Source organism: Zeus faber, assembly GCF_960531495.2.
Source record: "Zeus faber genome assembly, chromosome: 15".
In the NCBI taxonomy this organism is placed as follows: domain Eukaryota; kingdom Metazoa; phylum Chordata; class Actinopteri; order Zeiformes; family Zeidae; genus Zeus; species Zeus faber.
Window position 1 is genome coordinate 6017519 of NC_137194.1, and position 20318 is coordinate 6037836.

The window sequence follows — 20318 nt, forward strand, 5'->3', positions numbered from 1 at the left end:
TTACATACAGACCATATTGCAACCTTTTCAAACTTTAAACAGTAAAAGCTTATTTAGAATTCTATTTAGGAAGTGCCACTTGCCTGCAATTAGACCTAAATAAAATAAATATATGTGACGCACCGAATATGCAATCAAATGTCCAAAACCAAAAAGGGAGCATCAAAATGCTCCCTTTTTGGTTTTGGATGTTTTGCCTGTCCTCCCCATCGGCTCCTAATGGGTAGTAGTGCACTCACTAGTAAACTGTCCATTAAAATGACGTCATTTTCTCATGAGCGTTAAGAACCGGGCCTTTCTGGGTCTACGCCGAGCGGTTCCTTTTGGAGTTTTTGGTTGTACAAACACTGTGGCGCTTACACCAGGAACTCATTTGTGCTGTTGGTAAATAATCCATTTAGTTTAAAAATGAAAAGTCATTCATGCTTTTATTTACAATATCTTAGTGGGTCCCCAAAGTAGTGGAAATAACTCTACAATCAAGTCCAATTAATTCATTACTCGCAATTCCTTCTGCAACAATGGGGGCTCGCTTTGGTCAAAGTGGCATTTGACAACACACCGCCTGATGGGGGGAGGTCATATTTTATTTTGCGTAACAGATATAAAGGCCACAAATAAGTGTCGGGCCCCGAGCAAAATCTCTTACTTCCGTGTCACTTCTGTTTTTAAGGAAACTGTTGAATTCATGGACCTCAAATTACTTAACATTAATGAGTCCTAGGATCTCCTTATCTGAAAGGCTTACAAGGCTTTTTTTTCAGTGGCTTCATTGAAGCTTCTTCAGTGCAGTATATGCTACCCCTCGCCTATTTCGGGAGCTAATAGATCAGCAGAAGAAATCAAACCGCTGAACCACATAACAAAATATTCATTCATTTGTCATTCTCTCATTTGTTTGTGCTTAGCATTGTCCAGACATTTATCTGAATGTCGTTCTGAATATCGTTCTGTCGACAGGCACGTGTCGGCGTTGGCACTTCACAGCATTTGTTGTGAAATCAAGTCCTCTCTTCTGCTGTGCCTCAATCCAGGCCGCCGGGTCCTCAAAAAAAAAACCCCAAAAAAACAAAAAGCTCCGGACGGCTCAACATACCATTGAGGTCACAGTTCCCCCCGCCCACCCAACCCGCCCCAGACAAAGTGTGTAATTGTGCGCACACCTGTGACAAATCCGAAGAACTGGGTGATATACGGGGGTCTTCCAAAGAATGCGGAGGTATCGGGGGAGGTATTTATCGGCCTGTTTTAGTGTTTTTGTGAAAACCGGGCGAGACGAAGGTACCACTCCTCGGACCTTCCTCGTCCGTAGATGCCCTGCTCCCGTGGGCGGTTTTTCCCTCCCCGGCAGCCCTCACCTCGTTGACCTTTTTCTGGCCCGGGGACGGCACGGGGCTGTGGTCGGTGCTGTCCGCCTCGCTGTCGCTGTTGCTGGCCTCGCTGTTGGCGCTGGCACCGCCGGCGTTCTTCTTCTCGTCGCGGCCCTGGTTCTGATGCTTGTAGTGGAGCACCGCCTCGAAGTTCATCACCGCCCAGGCGTGCCAGGCCTGTCCGGGGGGAAAGTACACACACGCGCACGCAGGCACACAGGTTGAACAGGGCGGGGCGGGTTTCTCGACACTGGTAATTACTTTACAAAAACAACAGTTTTCCAGTATGCAGAGTTAAAAGATGATAAGACGCCCGGGGGTGGAAGTGGGTGCTGCTTTTAGATATAAACAGATGTGTTTGGCATATTAAGTGTTATCTAAGAATGCTTGAGGGAGTTGGTGGTAGGCCATTGCAGGAACACATGAGAAGAAGGGGAGGGTGCCGTGCTTGTGGGGCAAGGGAAAAACACATCGGATGCCAATATCGGAGACTGTAAAGCGCCATCCATCAGCCGGTGTTGATGCATCTGCGCAGACAGCGTAACGATTTAAGGAACGGAAAATAGAAATTACCTCCTGCCGGGGCGGGGGCGGAGGGGTGCCGTTGGTTTTTCACTGCGACTTACCTTGTACCAGTTGCGGTCGTGCTCGGTGGAGTGGCTGTAGTACTGCAGCACCTTGGGGATGGTGCTCTCGTTGATGCCTTGCAGACTGAGCTGCCACTCGCCCAGCTTCAGGAAACATCTAGATGGGAGGCACAGAGGCAGAGAGACTGTATTCTCGTGCCGCCTTTCCAAACGGCATTCCTGCGTGTGTACAACAGCGCACGCAAAAGAACTAGCGCGCGTCCGCACTGATTGATAACCGTGGTTTGCTGCGATTGTCGACACCGCCTTCTGTAAAGAATTAAAGAGCCGGAGAGTCTGAAGTCTTTTTTGAGCACTTGCCTTTAAACTTACTTTGTCTCGTACAACAACTTAGTCCTACTATGGCGAAGACATACCAGTACGATATATAGAGATAGAGAGTTAGATAGACGCAGTCTAACAGCGGCTCACCAAAAATTGGCATAATAATGATAAAGAAATAAGAATACAAAAAAAAAAAGTGAAAGCGGCAGGTACTGTATGGCCTTCCGTCCTCCCCATTGGCGCCTAATGGCTACTAGTGCACTCACTAGTAAACTGTCCATTCGAATGACGTCATTTTCTCACGAGCGCTTTTCCGCGTGAGCGTGCGGAACCGTGCCCTTTCTGGGTCTACGGCGAGCGGTTCCTTTAGGCCGCGGCACAATGTCAATGTCAACAGCTCGACCGGTTGTGTGTTACGATCGCATCGATGGCTGGGAAATTCTGCACAGAAATACTGTAAACTGCTGCTATGGGGGGGGGGGGCATCCATCCCACATCCATCCGTGCGATTGTGCGTCTGTGACAGAGCAGACCAGGTGTGTTCTCCATTCCACACGGCCAACCTGTATTCGTGAAAAGTGTGCCAACATGTCTGGGGAGAAACGCCCCCCCCCGCCCCCGCCCCCTGCTGTGCATTCCACCGACAGACACGGTCACAGTCGCTGTCTGGAGGATGCAAACGAGGTGTCGTGCTCGCATGTTGTTGTCGTATAAGATTTATGAAGTGTGAGAAGTCGTAAGTGTGTGTGTGTTAGACCAGATGTCTATACCGTATGTTTTGCTTTACGCTGGGTTATATGCGATCGTGGCCCTGAATGCACAAGTAGCCAGCCCCTGCTCGGCTTGTTTTTGTCTTGTGTTGACAATGGCGGTATTCAGAAAAACGACAAAAAGGATTGCTCTTGAAAATATTCATCATTTATTTTCCCATGGCCGTGCGTTTTAAGCCCGACCCTTAACCGGAGGTAGCTCTGTAAACTTTTCTACGGAACCACTGGGCATGCGATCAACTTGCTCAGGGCTTCGGGGTCTTTGGAACCTATTAAGTTGGCCTCCGCATTGAACGGGGGCTAATGGCTGTGAAAGAGCCAGCAAGCGTAACTCAGGGCATTGCTTTGACGGCCATGAGCGTCGACGAGGACGACGGCCATGTTCAGATTGTTGGTGGTACAAGCCTCGATGCCCAAATCACATAGCAGTTCTGGGCAGGGCGAGACACCCAAACACCTGGTATGTGCGGCACGGTGCCATGTTTGGCCGCTGATGAGTATCTGGGCGTGTGCCGTTAAAAGGAGATGGTTCTCGCCAAGTGCGAGAATGAGACGAGCGAAAGGCTCGGCCGCATCTGAAAAGAAACAGGGGGTGCCAGCGGGCTGGCGAAACGCCGACATGCCAGGTTGGGTCCTGCAAAAGGAAAAAGGAGCGGAATGCTCCGTCCGTGACCCCCAGTGTTTACACTGGGAAGGTGGAGAATGTTACTACTTTTCCATCGTGTCGTCCGGCCGGTCTCCATTTTACGGTCTGCCGTCACCCCTCTTTCGCAGGGTCTCTGGGGTCGAGTTAAAATCATGACTTTTTAAAGACCCTTTTCAAACCCATTTAACTACATTTTAAGACCTTACTTGCACTGAAGGTACATATGAACCAAAAGAAAACAAAAGAAAAAACAAAGCAACCACAGAAAAAGTCACCCATCCATCCATCCACCCATTCATTTCATTTCGGAAATAACAAACAATAGGTCATCCAATCTTGTGATGATTTGACGATATAAGATGATATAAGATAATATATACAGTATACTGTACCTTACAGATGGATATGTTTCAGAAAGTGCCTTTTGTGCCCTTTACCCCTTAATATTTTATTCTTCGCTTAATTTATATATGTTATTTAAATATCAAGTTACAGGTGATATTGCCCAGAAATTTGAAACGACTTTTCAAAACCAAATTTAAGTATGAAAACAAAACCATTGGTTTGAAGGGGTAGAGTGGTGGACGTGGTTACGATAGCTGTGAGCGACACTATCACAATGAAACCCTCGGTGTTAAGATTTTGAGCTTGACCCCTGGACCACCTTAACATTCCGTTCAGCGCTTTGGGGCTCTCGCAGCCGTGGCCAGGAAAGCAGTGCCGCGGAACCAATCCTTATCTGTGCATCCATCTAAAGAGAAACAGCACGGGGCTGATTCTTCGCCACATCTGGTGAGTTTGATGAAACCCAAATGGAGCCTTCGGGGCAGCTGGCCGAGTGGTTGGTTCCTAACCAGGGAGAGTGGATCCGCGCGGACCCGAGGCAAGCGTGTGCATGTGTGTGTGCGTGTGCGCGTGCATGTTGGGCAGAGAGGGCTGCAGACCTGGCCATGAGTTTGTGGAGCTCCTGCTTGTGCTGCTGGTCCTCGGCGGCGATGGCGTGCTGGGCCTGCTGCTGCATCCCCTGCACAAAGTGCTGCATGTGCTGGAAGGCGTCGATCTGGGAGGGACACGGGAGGGGGCAGAAGGGGTGTATTTTTATTTATTTCTCCCTTTCTTCTATGGACTTTTCCATACCACAGACAAACAAAACAAAGACATTCCGAGCCTGGTTTGCCAGTTTGGATGCTGCACTTACTTTCCACATGAGGTCAGAGCTACAAGATTGCAATAGTGGATTGGCTTGACTTAAATTAAATGGCTGTAATAGAGGGGGTATTTTCTATTTGTTAAGACACATCGGGAATGTTAACGCGCCCAATGCTTCGCCCCTGGATACTTCATTTGACGATTGTTCCCATCAAGACAATTCCGCTGAACCTATTACCTCTCCTTCCGAGCAAAAGGTATTTAAGCACTGCCCGTGCTTACTCTTTACGGCAAGTCAGATATCCTATAAATGCTGGAAAAAGTCACGTTTCTCATTCGAACAGAGCTTCATTAAAGGGAAAAAATGAGAGACCAACCATTGGCTGGGGCAGAGCTGAGGTTCCGCTGTTGTTCCAAAACGTTTGTGACACCAGGCTGTGGGGAAGGGGGTGAGTCTACGTGTGTGTGTGTGTGTGTGTGTGTGTGTGTGTGTGTGTGTGTGTGTGTGTGTGTGTGTGTGTGTGTGTGTGTGTGTGTACGTAAGCAATGGCTGCGCAGAGGGATTCCAACCCTGTGAGCCGAGCACCTGGCCGAGGCAGCAGCGGCAGCGGTGGCGCACTCAAGCTCACACTTACCTAAGACCCCGGCAGACACCTCCCTAATGAGCCCTGCGGCCTGGAAGCCAGGACAGAGCCTTAAGGAAAGAACACCGAGTGTGCGGGTGTGGGCGTGTGGGGATCACGGAGGAATTTTTTCCTGGTCAAAAGTGGGGGAAAACACGGTCTCGATGTTGAAGCGGAGCGGCTCTATTCAGCTGAATGGTGAAAGTTTTGATGCCGCAAGGATGCAGCTAAATATTGTGTGTACACATCTACGTCTTTGTACTTCATACTACTAGATCCATATACCACATCAATTTATACCAAACGGCTTCAATCAAATGGCAGTTTAATGGGAACTTTCACGGGAGCTATGCTAGTTGATCCCATCTGCAGCCATGCTATGAGCTACCACGACTAGCGTGCAGCCCATTTGCCATATCAATAGCTGATAGCAATAGCAATTTTGGCGGTTGTTCTCGGGCAGGTGAGCACTGGTGGACGGGCGGATGGACAGGAGTACACTCCTGCTCGCTCGCTCCTACCTTGCGGGTGCTCTTCCACATGTACTTCATGTAGGCGTAGGTGACATGGGGGTGGGCAGTGGGCAGGGGGTGGTCCAGCTGCTTGGAGGGGTCCACTCCCAGCAGGAGCACCAGGGTCTTGTGGGCCAGAGCCTGCATGGATCACAATACAGGTGAATTACTTCAAAAGAGCATGATAAAGAACCCAAATGTTGTTCATTACATTCAACTACAATGTACATATGAGGCAGTTTAAAGAATGTTATCAAAAATCTCGTCTTTCAAACATGATATTGTACAAACGTAGAGCTCAAGTGGTATCAATACAGGATACAACAAACAAAAAAACAACAAAAAAAACACCTGTGTTTACGAGTTGCATGAGCGGGCAGCTGAGCGAAGAGTCAATAATAAACAAAAAAGGGAAAAGCGCGGGGGGAACATACTGTGCGTTTGTACTAGAGCGCGTGAATGAGACGCGCAAACGGATTCCCCCCCATAAAAGGGTGTCCTCGAGGACGGCGGGGGTCACCCGTCAACCCCCCGCATTTCTTCACTTTAGTCGCCCCCCCCCCCCCCCCCCTAATCATCTTACCTCACCTAAAACGATGTCGGGTACGGTTAGCCAATTGCCGCTCTTCGCTCAATGACGCCACGGCGCTGGTGGAAAAAGCCGGTCGACCGCTGGTATCTGCCGGGGGAATCGCCACCGCTCTCGGAGGGAACGGCCAATTTCACGGCGGGAGTTCACCGCGCCCGCCCGATCCGGCAGCGGCGGCGGCGGCTCAGTGTCGCTTTCGCTCGTTTGACAAGAACGATCTAATCAGCGTCAAACTTAATGTGTTCCGAAGGCCGGCGCGGGGGGGAGAGACACGCAGAGGTGACTTTACCCTAACGCTGACCTTCAGATTTAACACAGAACCTTATAGCACACACACACACACACACACACGGTGTGTGTGTATATATATATATATATATATATATATATATACACACACTGTATATATATATATATATACACTGTATATAGGCATAAACCAGAGTAGAAGTTACTATGAATTCATAACTTTCAAAATATAACTTTCGCACTTTGGTGTGTAAAACATTTGTGTTAGTGTGGTGTTTTAATATAAATTCCTGTCCGAAACGCCAAACCGGGATTCACCTGCAGAGCACCTGGTATCGTTATCCTTTATCCGTATTCAGGACACGCAGGACACAGGAGTAAATGACTGTAGGAGGGGACTGCGTGGCTCCTAGCACGGCTGTTTACCGAAAAGAAACGCTCGCTTTGCGCGGTGTTGACGACGGCGACGGCCTTTGCCAAGCGATGGAGTGTCTCTTTATCTTCCTCGTGAAGCACGTCGAAGCCAAGCGTGTCCAGAGAGCTCAAGCACAGAGCTTGAAACAAACCTTTTTGTCTCCTGTCTTCATTGCTGCTTTGCCATTGCCATGACGGTCTATCAGAGAGTTCAGTTCAACACTCTTTAAGAGCATTTTGAGACAAATTCAAACTGTCATTCAAATTGAAGACAGGTTTTTGCACGGATCACCGCTCTCTTACTGCAGGTAAGTGCTTCATATTTGGTAGAGAGTGGTGGTAAGAACTAGAAACATTGCAGGTTATGAACCAGATGATTCTATTCCGCTACCAGAACAGCTTCCCTTGGGTCTGATAGCAAAGGAAGGTGATCAGGTGCTGGAATAAATCTAACCAGTACTTTTCCTCCACGTAATTTGGGCCAGGTAAGTACAAGGATTCCCTTGCATTTCTCACCACAGGTAAATATGACACGTGAGTTTAAATCGACCTCGTGTCGCAGCCAAGTATTCGTTTTAGCGGCAGGGATTTACAAGGATTACCAGATTGTCGGCAATGGTGACTGAAGCGCAAGAACTCGACTCATCTTGACAAAAATAACTAAAATCTGATAAAACGGCTGTTGAAATGAAGACCTGGTAAATAAAAATGTACTTCACTACTTTCAAGGCAGAAATCAAGACATTTGAAGACTTTTCAAGGACCAGACACGGAGATTGATTGGGAGCAAATTGTAGTTCTGGTGCAAACGCTTTAGAGCCGCCGCCATTTTTCATGACCATAATAAGATGAATGGTGGGGCCCCTGGGGCCCGGCCGGTGGACTGACCAGGCGTCCGCTCTTGCCACAGAGACTGGCGTACTTGAGCCACGTCCTCATGTCCTCGTGGGGGTTGATGACCAGGGAGCGCACCATCAGGATCCTCTGCCAGTCCTCCACGATGCGCTGGCAACCCTGGGGAGGGATGGGAGGGGGGCGCAGGGACAACCATGGTCGCACGCGCGCACACACGCACACACACACACACACACACACACACACACACACACACACACACACACACACACACACACACACACACACACACACACACACACACACACACACACACACACGTTTCTTGAGTTACTACCTTCAAAGACAGAGAGGCGCCTCGTCTTAAAACTCAGTGGAGCGAACGCGAGGGAGTGGAGGGCAAAAGAGAAATTCACGTGCTGACGAGTTGTCAGGTGCATTGAACGTTAATTGCAGTCCTTTTGACGAGAACGAGAGAGACGCTACGACAGAGAGAGAGAGAGCGAAAGAGAAGAGAAAAATATGGGGCAGGGAGAAGAGCAACGCAGAGGGAATGAAAGGAAGGGTGAATCCAAGGAGGGGAGAAATGACTCCATGACAGATGTGTGAGGTTAGCCGCCAATAAATCATTCAGGAGAGAGGCGGCCTGTCGAGTGCAGAGGGCCAGCTCCGGTGTGGTCATTAGAGGTGTGTGTGTGTGTGTGTGTGTGTGTGTGTGTGTGTGTGTGTGCGCACGCACACGTGTGTGTGTATGTGTTTGCTTTAGAAAGAACCCCCCACCACCTCGACCCCCCCCGGTACCGTTGTCCTCCTGTAACCCTGTCTCGCATCTTTGACGAATGGGAGAAAGGGCCGAGATTTCCAAACATTTCCCCCCCACAGAGGTTGGCATTTGTGTGTGTGTGTGTGTGTGTGTGTGTGTGTGTGGGGGGGGGGTGTAAAATTAGAAAAGGAAAAAAGAGAGAATGAGCGCGACCAAGTGTCATACCCCCCACCCCACGTGCTTTCCTGCAGGAGCCGAAACATGACGGTCCTGCAAAGAATGTAAACACGGCCTGTTGCCGGGCTGTCGTCATGGCCACCAATCAATTTACCCCCCCCCCCCCCCCATCCCATTGCGTTTCATTTCCCCAAAAAATTGTACAAAGTTCTCTTCAGGTGAGCAGTGGAAGTATAGCACGGCTGTGTCACCGGTCAGGAATGACGCCTCGCAGATGAAAAGGCCGATTCAGACCTGCTTCCACCGCTGGAATCGAAAAAAACGCCAACCCTCCTCGTTCGAAGCACACAGACAATACAGTAGCGGGGAAAAAAACCAGCAAGCCAAACGAGTATTCTGCGACCTCTGTCAGAGGACCCGGCGTGGAAAGGATGAACGGCGCTTCTCAGCTCCATTTCTATCCAGTTGCAGAGACTTGGCGGGGCCGCGGCGCTTTTTTTCCCAGCACGTGGCTCGTGGCCACACGTCGCCGCCCATGTCTCCTGGCCGCACGTCGCCGCCGCCGCTTTGCCCCGTAACCAGCAATTAATAACGGCAATCGTAATAAGCTGGCGCAGATTGTTTTAGACGGAGGGAGTTTTTGAGTCTCGGTTACGCAACAGACTGACAGAATGAGGCCGGTAAAAAGGGAGTGAGAGGTGCGGACGTTTCTGGTCAAACGAGAGGGACAACGTGCTGTTGGTGAAGATACAGTCGATACAGTCAGTACAATTTTGCAAGAAGGTCAGTAAAATTGTACTTGCTTTAGATTGAATTTGTGTTGTCAAGATTGGAATATTTGTGCAATACTCAAAAACAACATCAGAGGAAAGGTAATGTGTTATCAAATGGGCCAATGGATTTCAATGTAATAGTGAAACGGTAGGAAGGTTCTACGCCGTCAAGTACAAGTTAAAAGGAGCTACAGCAGGATCTGAGAAGACGGAGGAGACGTCCTTCATGGAGGCACCGGTGTGTGTGCGTGCGTGTGTCTTTGTGTACGTGTGTGTGTCTGTTGGTTTTTTGGACTACCTCTCGCATTAGTAACACCAGCCTGACCTCCCCACACACAGTTTATACGACCTCAGATCTTATTTGTGTATGAATGTATATAAGTATGTAAGTGAGAATTCAATTTTGGATTTTTCCAAGTCAAACCCTAGACTATTCTAAAGCGCTGTTTATTTGGAATGTAATTACATGCAAGCAATACAAGTTGTATCCTTTATGATTACATTGCTGTTTCTCAGGTCCGACAAAGTAATAAATACGACTAGAGAAGACTCGACAAGTCTAGAGAAGACTCTAGTTCATGTATGCGGGGTCAGCATCTAAGTTTCATTATTATTACATATGTCTTCATTGACGCTACAATCATCTTAACATTCACCAGTGTTCTGATCGATTGTGAATAAGTTGGTCCGCAGATCCATAAAATAAAAAATAGATCCGGCTCCATGAAGGCCGTACTGAATGTGATATGAAACCAGTAAGAAAATAGTCAGTTGCGCCATTATCAGCGTGTTTGTGTGTGTGTGTGTGTGTGTGTGTGTGTGTGTGTGTGTGTGTGTGTGTGTGTGTGTGTGTGTGTGTGTGTGTGTGTGTGTGCGTGCGTGCGTGCGTGCGTGGTTACCTGCAGCCTCTCCCACCACGTATCACGGATGATGTCCCTCCTCTCGGGGACCAGCTTGTACTGGATCACCTCCTCCAGCTCCGACAGCATCTGGCAAGACACCATGGCCTGGGAAACACACACACACACCACGCAAACACAAAGTCACCAAATTTTAGATGCAAGAAAGAATGGACACACACACACACATTCGTTGTGTTTTAATTTGTGGTGTAAGGTTTTTAAGAAGTTTATTATTGGATTGACGATCATTTTAATAATTTTCAGAGGTAATATGGTGTAATTAAGTAGAAATAGCATTTCGTCACAAAAATTTGTAAATATAAATTTCATAAATAATAATAATTATAAATATATATATATATATATATATATATATATATATATATATATATATATATATATATATATGTATGGCATTACAAAATGAAATTGAAGGATTTTCAAGTACTTTTTTTAAGCACAATTTTTATGGACTTCATGTAAAAAAATTATAATCAATTTCCAATCTGATCATTATTAATTAAAATATAAAACCTGGGGGAATACCACAGGTTTTTAATGACTGCATTTTTTTCATGGACTTTCCAAGCACTCCAGCACAAAAGGGGCTACTTTCAAGGTATTGACTGGGTCAGAGCATCTCCAAGGTCTTGTGGGGTGTTCCCGATATGCAGTGGTTGGTACCTACCAAGTGGTCCAAGGAAGGACAACCGGTGAACCGGCAACAGGGCCACGGGCGCCCATGGCTCATTGATGCACGTGGCGAGTGAAGTCCAGCCCGTCCGGTCCTATCCCACAGAAGAGCTACTGTAGAACAAATTGTGTATGGGGCTGTGTAGCCGCAGACTTGTCAGAGTGCCCATGCTGACCCCTGTCCACCACTGAAAGCGCTGACAATGGGCACATGAGCATCAGAACTGGACCATGGAGCAATGGAAGAAGGTGGCCTGGTCTGATGAATCACGTTTATTTCTACATCCTGTGGATGGGCGGGGTTAGGGTCCGATCCGATGGAGCATCTGTGGGGTGTGCTGGAACAACAAGCCTATAGGGGCCCCACCTCGCAACTTCCAGGACTTATAGGATCTGCTGCTTACGTCTTGGTGCCAGATGCCACAGGACACCTTCAGAGGTCTTGTGAAGTCCACGCCTCCACGGGTCAGAGCAGTTTTGGCGGTACGAGCGGGAGCTACGCAATATTAGTGGTTACTGGTTGTGGTCTTAATGTTGTGGCTGATCAGTGTATATACACATATCATATTTTGTAATATGAATATATAGTATAAAATACATGGTGGTGTAAATATACGCTGGTGTAAATTTCTCTGTGATTATCGTCTTAATAGAACCTTGCGTTTCCACCAAAACCAGAACCCCATCGTGCATATCCAACACCCATCATAGAGCTGGACTCAGATGCATCGAGTGTGTCAGGAGCACTCGGTTATCTTGGTCTGCGGAAGCTCTTTGCAACATCTGCCGCTTTCCACACATCCCTATGGGCCGTCCAGTCGAAATACCTGCGGAACGCCGAGGAGACCATTCATCTGTGCGGACCCGACATGATGAAAAACCTCCAGGCCGCCAGAACCTTTTATTTATTTATATTTTTGGGAGATTTCACATTCAATTAAGCTGAAGGGTCTTTCATCACTTTCTCCCAACCGCCCCAAAAGAAATAACGAAAAAAATCCCCCGAACTCAAAACAATAAAACGAAACGGCGTGGAGACCTTGTGAAGACTTTTGATTCTTCCAGTGGCCAACATCTGCAGGAGATAAACACCCCTGTTATCTGGCTCCAAGGGGAGATTTGGCAGGTTGTCGCACAAATTCCAAACACAAACACCGCCTGAGAAAGTGAGAAAGGGGGAGGAGATCTCTTCAAAAAGTTTTAAGCCGCCGAGATTCCGACAACCTGCTGACTCGGGTCGGCTCGCGTCGGGAATCGCTGGAATCGCCGGAATCTCCATCTTTTATCCACCAACTGAACTGGCAACTCAACGCGGTTTACAGCGGCTAGCCATGTTGGCGGGACATGCCGAGAGGAACCGGTCACGCCGCCGGGTCTTCCAAGATCCACCACGTCGTAAACTGGCTGTTGGGTCTATGTCAAAGGAGATGAGGTGGCCTCGTAGTGTTTGCACGTGAGGGCTCTGGAAAGCAGAAGTACAAAGTTGTGATGTGGAGGAGGTAGGCGTAGGGTCAGAGGAGGCCGACTCACCCCGTAGGCTCTGCTGTAGCTCTCCCCGGCCATGGCGGTCAGCTCAGCGTCCAGGAGGTCTCTGGCTTTATCGATGCACTGCAGTACACAGAGATGGGAAACCAAAGTGAGAAGTGATGGAAGACATGGTACACTGTATGTCCACACATGTACCCCTTCCAGGTGTGTATTCTGTGTATTTGCAGCTGTAGGGATTTCTTGGGATTTGCATCCGGCTAACCCCACGTACTGTTCTGAAACTATGTTTTTTGGCATGAATTGAATCGAGTTTATTCTTCCTGAATGGAGCCATCATGTCAACAATAGGAATTAGGGATATTAAAACAACACTTAATTGATGTGTTGTGCTGTAGAGGGAAATTTCAGACACCGCCCTGTGCCAACTGCAGAGGCACTCCTTCACACCGGGAAAGTTCTCAATCGGTCGTATCAGCGAGAGCCTTTAAAACACAAGGACGACAGTGATAGAGCCGTTCGCAGAGCTCCCATTGTGACCCCGACGGAGCGTCTCGGCTGCCGATGATTAGAAGAAAATAAATAAATGACCTCAGAATTTATCCATGACGCATCGTCCTTTTGCGTGCTAACGGGGCCAAGGACACACACCCACGTCATGAGGACCAACAGGGAATCTGTGCGGGAGTGCGAGGTCTAGCTCCAACACACGCACCTCATAAATGCACAAAAAACCCCCCCACAAAATAAAAAGTAAATAAAAAATAAAAAAATGCTTTAGTGGACAGCCAAACCTCCCATTCCCAGCCTCGTGTAACACTGGAAAAGTACAGTCGGACACGGTTTTTACGGGGAAAGAGGCGACCGGCCGAGAACAAATGTGAGTTACGCAATCCTCGGGGGCACGGCTGACCAGAGCAAGTACTAGGCTTAGCGTTCGGGGGAGAGAGAGAGAGATACCCGGAGAGAGAAAATAAAAAAAAACCTTTCCGAAACAGGAAGTCGACGGAAGGGGAAACCAAAGTAACCCAGGGGTTGGAGGAGAAAGGCCTTGGAGCCCTGCCGTGTTTGGCCGGTCCAGGTTCTGAGGGGGAGGGACTGGTGATTAGGGGAGACCGGGAGAGGCGTGGGGGAGGTACGCACAGCTGTTTCAGCCCGTCTCCCGGCAATTACCACTTTCTTTTATTTTTTATTTTTCGTTGTTGTTGTTGTTGCGTGCCATAACAGAGCGGCGGGCAGAGAGTTGGGACGGAGGTGACAATGAGGCAGCTCCTTTACGGCGCTGGAGGTGAGTTACGCCGTGTGTTTACTTTGGGCTTGACTGCGAGAGCGGCCACAGCCCAGACGACTCCCGATAAATGCAGTGTCTCGCTCCTCTGTACTGGACAAAACAAAACCGCCGGTGGTGCGCTACCTGATTGTGGTCTAATGGTCTATATTTAAAAAAGGACCGTTCCAGTCTCAAACATCAGTTTCAAGCCAGTTTTAGCATCCACATTTTACATTATATTCATATTTTATATTGTCTCTCTTTTGTGGGTGTTTGGCAAATCGGTGAGAAAATGGTGAGAACCCTATGACTTAAAATTATCTCCTTCGTCAAAATTACTTAATTTTGCTGTTTTTTTGTATTTGTTTATTCTGTGTAAAAAGCAATGGTGCGGTTCTGTCTTTTCAAATGGAATTACCAAATACAAAATGTGGCAAAGTAACAGAAATATGTGTTAACATAGTTGTCAGCAGGGGCCGGAAGATCATTTCAAGGGACGTTTAAAGGTGTGTTTTTGGTCGGTTCTCGAAGATCAGAATTTTCCCAAAACCCAAAAGAGGGACAATATGACAAAAATCCAAAAATGTTCTTAATTGTCAGAGGGAATGTAAAATGTGTAGTGTGTGCTGAGTTGTAAACTGTGTAAAACTCCATTTGACACTGGTAAAGTCCATCGATGGCAGTGAAACTTTGTTATTACACTGGTAATAACAATGTAATAACATGGTGGCCTCCATGTGACTGCGATTGGTATTGACAAAGATCCCGAGCAGCCAGTATGTCCTTACAAATAAGAGAGAAGTCTCAGTTGTCTTTTCTTTAAGTAAGGAACAACTAGAGAATCCTGCGTCTTTGACAAGACCGACAGATGACTGACGCCCATGTCAGGTGTTTCGCCGGAGCCAAGGGTTCGAAGCAGATCTTGGCCGTGTACTTGGAGATTTATGAAAAAGCCGAGCGAGAGCGCTCAGACAGATGCGTTGCACGCCTGCGCTTCCGGGCGCACGTGCACACATGTCTGGCTGGAGGGGGCGGGGGATGGGGGTGGGGGTGGGAGGAGGACCAACCCCAACCCCACTGGAATCGAAAAGACTTAAGCGTGAGGATTACCGACCGTATCCGGAAGACTAGACTGAGCTCATGTTGACATTTCGGCTTTCGCCCGCGATCCATCTGCTTTTCATTGCCCCATCGTCGCTAAAAGCGGCAAGAGCAGGCTTTCTTTCCTTTTGCCCCCTTTTCCCCCCGCTCTCCTCCCTGCATTATAAAGAGGAACCTATAAGGCCACACCTGGAGATAATCTCTGAATTAGTGGGAGTTAAGTCTTTGTGAGTTTGCGGTGGAAGAGTGGCTCATTAGAAGTGGTTCGGTCGGTGGCGGGCGGACAGGTGTGTGTGTGTGTGTGTGTGTGTGTGTGTGTGTGTGTGTGTGTGTGTGTGTGTGTGTGTGCGGGCGTGTGCGCGTGTGTATCGCTGTCAGACATCTCCCGTTTTTCTGACTCGTTGGCATCCAGCCTAAATAAAGTCCTCCGCCGGGGACCATGAGCTCACGTTTAAGTGGACTCCGTCATCCCCCCTATCCCCCCTTCGGCTGCCGTGGAGTGGGGTTAAATGGCTGCGATGATTTATGATTAGGGGGGTTACGTAACGTTTCCACACCGTGGAAGCACAGCGTTGTTTAAAAAAAAAAAAAAAAAAAAAAAAAAAGAAACGTTTTTTTTATTACTTTTAATGAAACGGCCCGAGTCAAAGTGGAAATCGAACCCCTTGTCTGGAATAGTAGCGGGGCTGTTTATTGGTTTAAATGAACCCTTCGCACCTTTCGGTAAAGTCTAATGCGAACGCCAGGAGCCACAAGACGAGACGTGTTTTTTGTTCTTTCAATGTAATGTTTCCTAATGTAGACTAAACGTTTTTTAACGTGCCCCAAGTTCACATGTTGGAAAAACCTAACAGTCCCACTGATGATGATGATGTTGATGATAATGATGATGATGATTGTCCGGCACTTTACCTGCTGAGCCAATGAGAAGAGGTCCTGATGCAGGGCCAGCACGGCTCTGTAGAAGGCCCCGTCGTGCGTGTCTCTTGGAATCATGCAGGTGTACTCCTCCATGCTGTCCCAGTGGCCTGGAGGTACATCGGTCCGGTTGAACCAGTGGGGAAAAAAGTACGCAGAACTTAGGCGAGTACGACGATAGCTCTTCCGTTCTAAACTAACTCTGTACCATCGTGCTTTGACTGCACTTCTTTCCAGGGAAATCGTTTTTAAGAATGGCAGTCGACAAAAGGGCAGGCTTAGGGGGCTTCAGAGTCAATAAGAACATGTTAAGCCCTGTTACCTGACAATCTCCTATATTTGTTGGAATGTGAACAGTTGATACAGAAGTATAGTTTTTATGAGGTATTATATTTTATGATTCCAAAATGTTATTTTTTTGTAAAATTTGTTTTGTTTCTTTCTTCTTTTGTTTATTGTTTATTTTTAGGTTTATTGTATGTTTTGGAAACAACCTTTGTTGAGTATTGTAGGATTATTTTTCATGTTATTATTTATTTTTATTGCTTGTTAACTTTTGACGTGTATTTCACATTGTCAATTTTTCTCTATTTTCTATTCTATTGAATAGAAAATAGATCTATCTATCTATTGATGTACTTTTCTATCTACACAGCCATCCACCCATCCACCCTATGGTGCACGTTTCATACCTGTCAACACTCGATTTGAAAGTAATATTGTTGATAACATTTTCCGGTGCCCCACCCTGGGCCATCCCGGGGGGGGGTAAGAGAGTGACTGAGAAAGTCTCCCCGTTACGCACAGGTTTTTTTTTTTGTTTTATTCCATTCATCTACAACATCTACATCTACAATTAAAACACTGTTTTTATCTGTTTTGTTTGGAGAAATTATTTTTCACGGAGCGATCTCCTTGATCAGAGCGGAGATTGCTCTGACCTTTTTTCGAAAGGTTCAAAATAAGGAGATTTAGGGGAAAATACTTAAACGGGGGTAGGGTAAAATACGGCAGAATCCCCAGAGAAACGGAGGGTTGACAGGTACGGCATGTTTGAGGAGTGGGAGCTGTTACCTAGGCCCCAGGCAGCAGCCGCAGCCATACGAGCCATTTTGGCCTGAGTCTCCTCGCTGACCAGCGTCCACTCCTCGCAGCACTGCTGATGCAACTGGCCCCTGTCACGCAGGAAAGAAAATACATGGAATTAAAAACAACACGGACTTCTAAAACGTCAAATGTCAGGCCGTCAAATAAACTAAGCCATCACTGCCGCCATCACAACAAAACAGGCAGTGGGGGGGGGGGGGGGTGGGGTGTGGTCATCTATAATAATAGTAGTTGTCTTCAAATGACTGTGCAGTTGGTGCAAATTTCAATATCGTTTGGATAACGAAATTAATAATGAAGACACTCGATTAATACCTTCCATTTCTCGGTGCCAAATAGCCATCCGATGACCTCACTCGCTGGCGGGCGATGAGAAGGATCCCGGCTCGGCCGAAAAATCTCCTTCCCATTATGCCTGCCGTTATTTATTTATTCATTTATTATCGGGGCTTAACATCTCAGGCCAGAGCATCGTCCTGCCATTTCCCGGCAATATCAAGTAACCCAGCGAGCAGATGCAGGCGCTGCTGCCGAGGGTGGCTGCGTCCGACCAAGGCTAATTCCTCATCATCAACAATCAGCGCTGCTTCGTACACACGCACGCACGCACTCACACAGACACACACAAACGTGCTCCCTCTCTAATCTGGTGAGGACTAAATCCTTCCCGGCGCGTTCCTCAGAAAGATACACCGGACGAGCTCTGACGAGGGAGATGGAGAGGGAGAAGAAACATAAAATCAAAGGGAGAAAGGGAAAACCACCAGGATGTGGACATTTCTAGGGTAGAGAACTGGGTGAAATGGCGTGTTCAGGCTCGAGGTTTGGTCCTTGGCTGCAAAACGTCCACTGGACTTTGACGGTTTGCCTCATCGGTCACGGGTTGGGAACAAACAAGAGAGGAACTGTCCAAACCCTGTTTTTTCAACTGGAAACAATATGGTCTCAAGACTGGTCTTCTTTGACTCATGACAGGGTCAATTGTTATGTCACACTGAAGCCCATCCCTGCTCACGTGCCTGCATGCGCACACACACACACACACACACACACACACACACACACACACACACACACACACACACACACACACACACACACACACACACACACACACACACACACACACACACACACACACACACACACACAAACCGCAAACCAACCTTCTTCCCAACCCTCTTTGCTCAAACAAATTCCTTGTAAAAATGAATCACAAGGACGAAACGAAATGAAACACCGTGACGGCAAAGGAAATGCAGGTTACATAAGCAAATTAACACCTGGCAAGCATCACAAGCTCGGTGGTGGTGATGATGATGATGATGATGACCCTTCCCAAATTCTGGAATAATAAAACCAAGTAAACAAAAGAATAATAAACTCTTAAGGGGCCTGTAAACGGTGGCACCTGGAATGGAAACACTTTCAAACCGGTAGTAGGTGGCACCGCTGATCCCAGGCAGGCCGGTAGCCCTAGTGCAGCCCATCGCCCGGTTGCGGACGGTTTGTTTTTCTCCTAAGCTCCCTGAGAAATATTAGCCCGGAGCAACTATGAGGAACTGTTTTCCCTCTTTGTTGTTGTCCAGTCATTTAAAAGGCGTAACGTCAGGCTCTCATCGGCTGCCTCCGCTGGCTGAGCAAATACAAAGTTCTGGGGATGAGTCTGCTCGGGGGCGAATCAGCTTCTTAGAAAAAATGTCTTCATCCATTAGCGAAAGGTTCAGTATGTATGAGCAACACCAGAGCAGAACATGATGAAGTGCACGGTCACAAAAGGAAGACAAGCTCCGTCTTATCCCACTTATGCAGGGATGACCAATGGACCATTTTATGAGAAACAACAACCGAATCTTCAACAGTCAAGATGTTCTGATGCATAAGATTAACTTAGAAAAGCCAATATGCTCCTCAGATATGACAAGTATAGACCTGTCTACTATACCAGTGAGCAGTTGCCTCTGAAATGTCATCTGGCTGCTGCTGAGATCCACACTGAACACCACGTGAGAGAAGCTCGAGCCACGGACCTCAAGTCTCATCATCAACCCATGAGTTTGAATCCCATTGAAGCAATGCTCAAGTTGCGGTGCCACTACAGATACATCTATACATCATATCTTGTGAGAAAACTGCCATGGCCCCGGATGTACCATTCTCCCAGGGCCTCCAGACAGCGCATGCGGCCCAGGATCAACTCCGGGTCCTCCTTGTTCATGTCGATCTTCTTGTCGTAGGCCAACAAGGCGTCCTCCCACTCGTGCAGCTTCTCGTACCAGGTGGCTTGGATTTCCTAGAGAAAATTCAACACAGCAGGGGGGGGGGGGGGGGGGGGCATGACAAGTTGGAAAAACTTACTCATTTAACACAAAACAAACAATTCTTCTCTTTGTTGTTTTTTTGAACGACGGGGGCATCAATCTTGGTTATTCGAGCTGTGGTGTGAAGGAAAAGCCTTTCTCTAATCCCCTCTTCATCCTGTTACCAGATGCCGAGCGGAGCGTCGAGGTCTTCCATTAATGAGACAGACAGAGCCTTCAGCGACAGCCGCTCCATTGACGCAACCCACGGCCGATTACAGATCTGCCGCCTGCCACTTCCTCGCGGATGTGTAGCATCTGATCGCTGCAACCCGGTGCGACGTCTACGTGTCGGCGTCCCTCGGGGAGACCTCGCGCCATCGATGCGTGGGACTCGTCGCGACCTTTGTTGACCCGGTGATGGGCATGACTGGGATGCCAAACGAGGGCCCCAACCCACAAACCCCCTCCAAACAGTTAAAAGGCCCTGCAACCGTTCACCTCATAAACAAGGTTCTTGGAAGCATGTGCAGTGGGAGCTGCTTTTACTAAAGCTCTCCGCTCCGACGACGCTTTTAATGGGGACCATAACTGCCGCCTGCAAAGACAGAGGGTACGGCCTTTTCTATGCGAGCCCCGTCTGTGAAACGGTCGGTGGGCAACAGCTTGACTTTAGGCTAAAACGAGCCACTTAATAAAGGCAGAGTCGGTACGTGCTGTTCAGTGATCTGTTTGTGTTGT

At 47.9% G+C, this 20318-nt stretch overlaps 1 protein-coding gene across 1 annotated transcript in view; it reads right to left on the minus strand.

The window, feature by feature from the left end:
* Positions 1-20318, minus strand: part of mtor (mechanistic target of rapamycin kinase) — a 91465-nt gene that overhangs the window by 12463 nt on the left and 58684 nt on the right. Inside the window, exons 30-39 of the mRNA XM_080015947.1 lie at positions 19431-19570; positions 17245-17345; positions 16165-16280; positions 12927-13004; positions 10701-10808; positions 8122-8247; positions 5991-6122; positions 4642-4757; positions 1997-2114; positions 1359-1547 (exon numbers count right to left, since the gene is read on the minus strand). Coding sequence (XP_079872073.1) covers positions 1359-1547; positions 1997-2114; positions 4642-4757; positions 5991-6122; positions 8122-8247; positions 10701-10808; positions 12927-13004; positions 16165-16280; positions 17245-17345; positions 19431-19570 — 1224 coding nt within the window. The remainder of the gene's footprint in view (positions 1-1358; positions 1548-1996; positions 2115-4641; positions 4758-5990; positions 6123-8121; positions 8248-10700; positions 10809-12926; positions 13005-16164; positions 16281-17244; positions 17346-19430; positions 19571-20318) is intronic.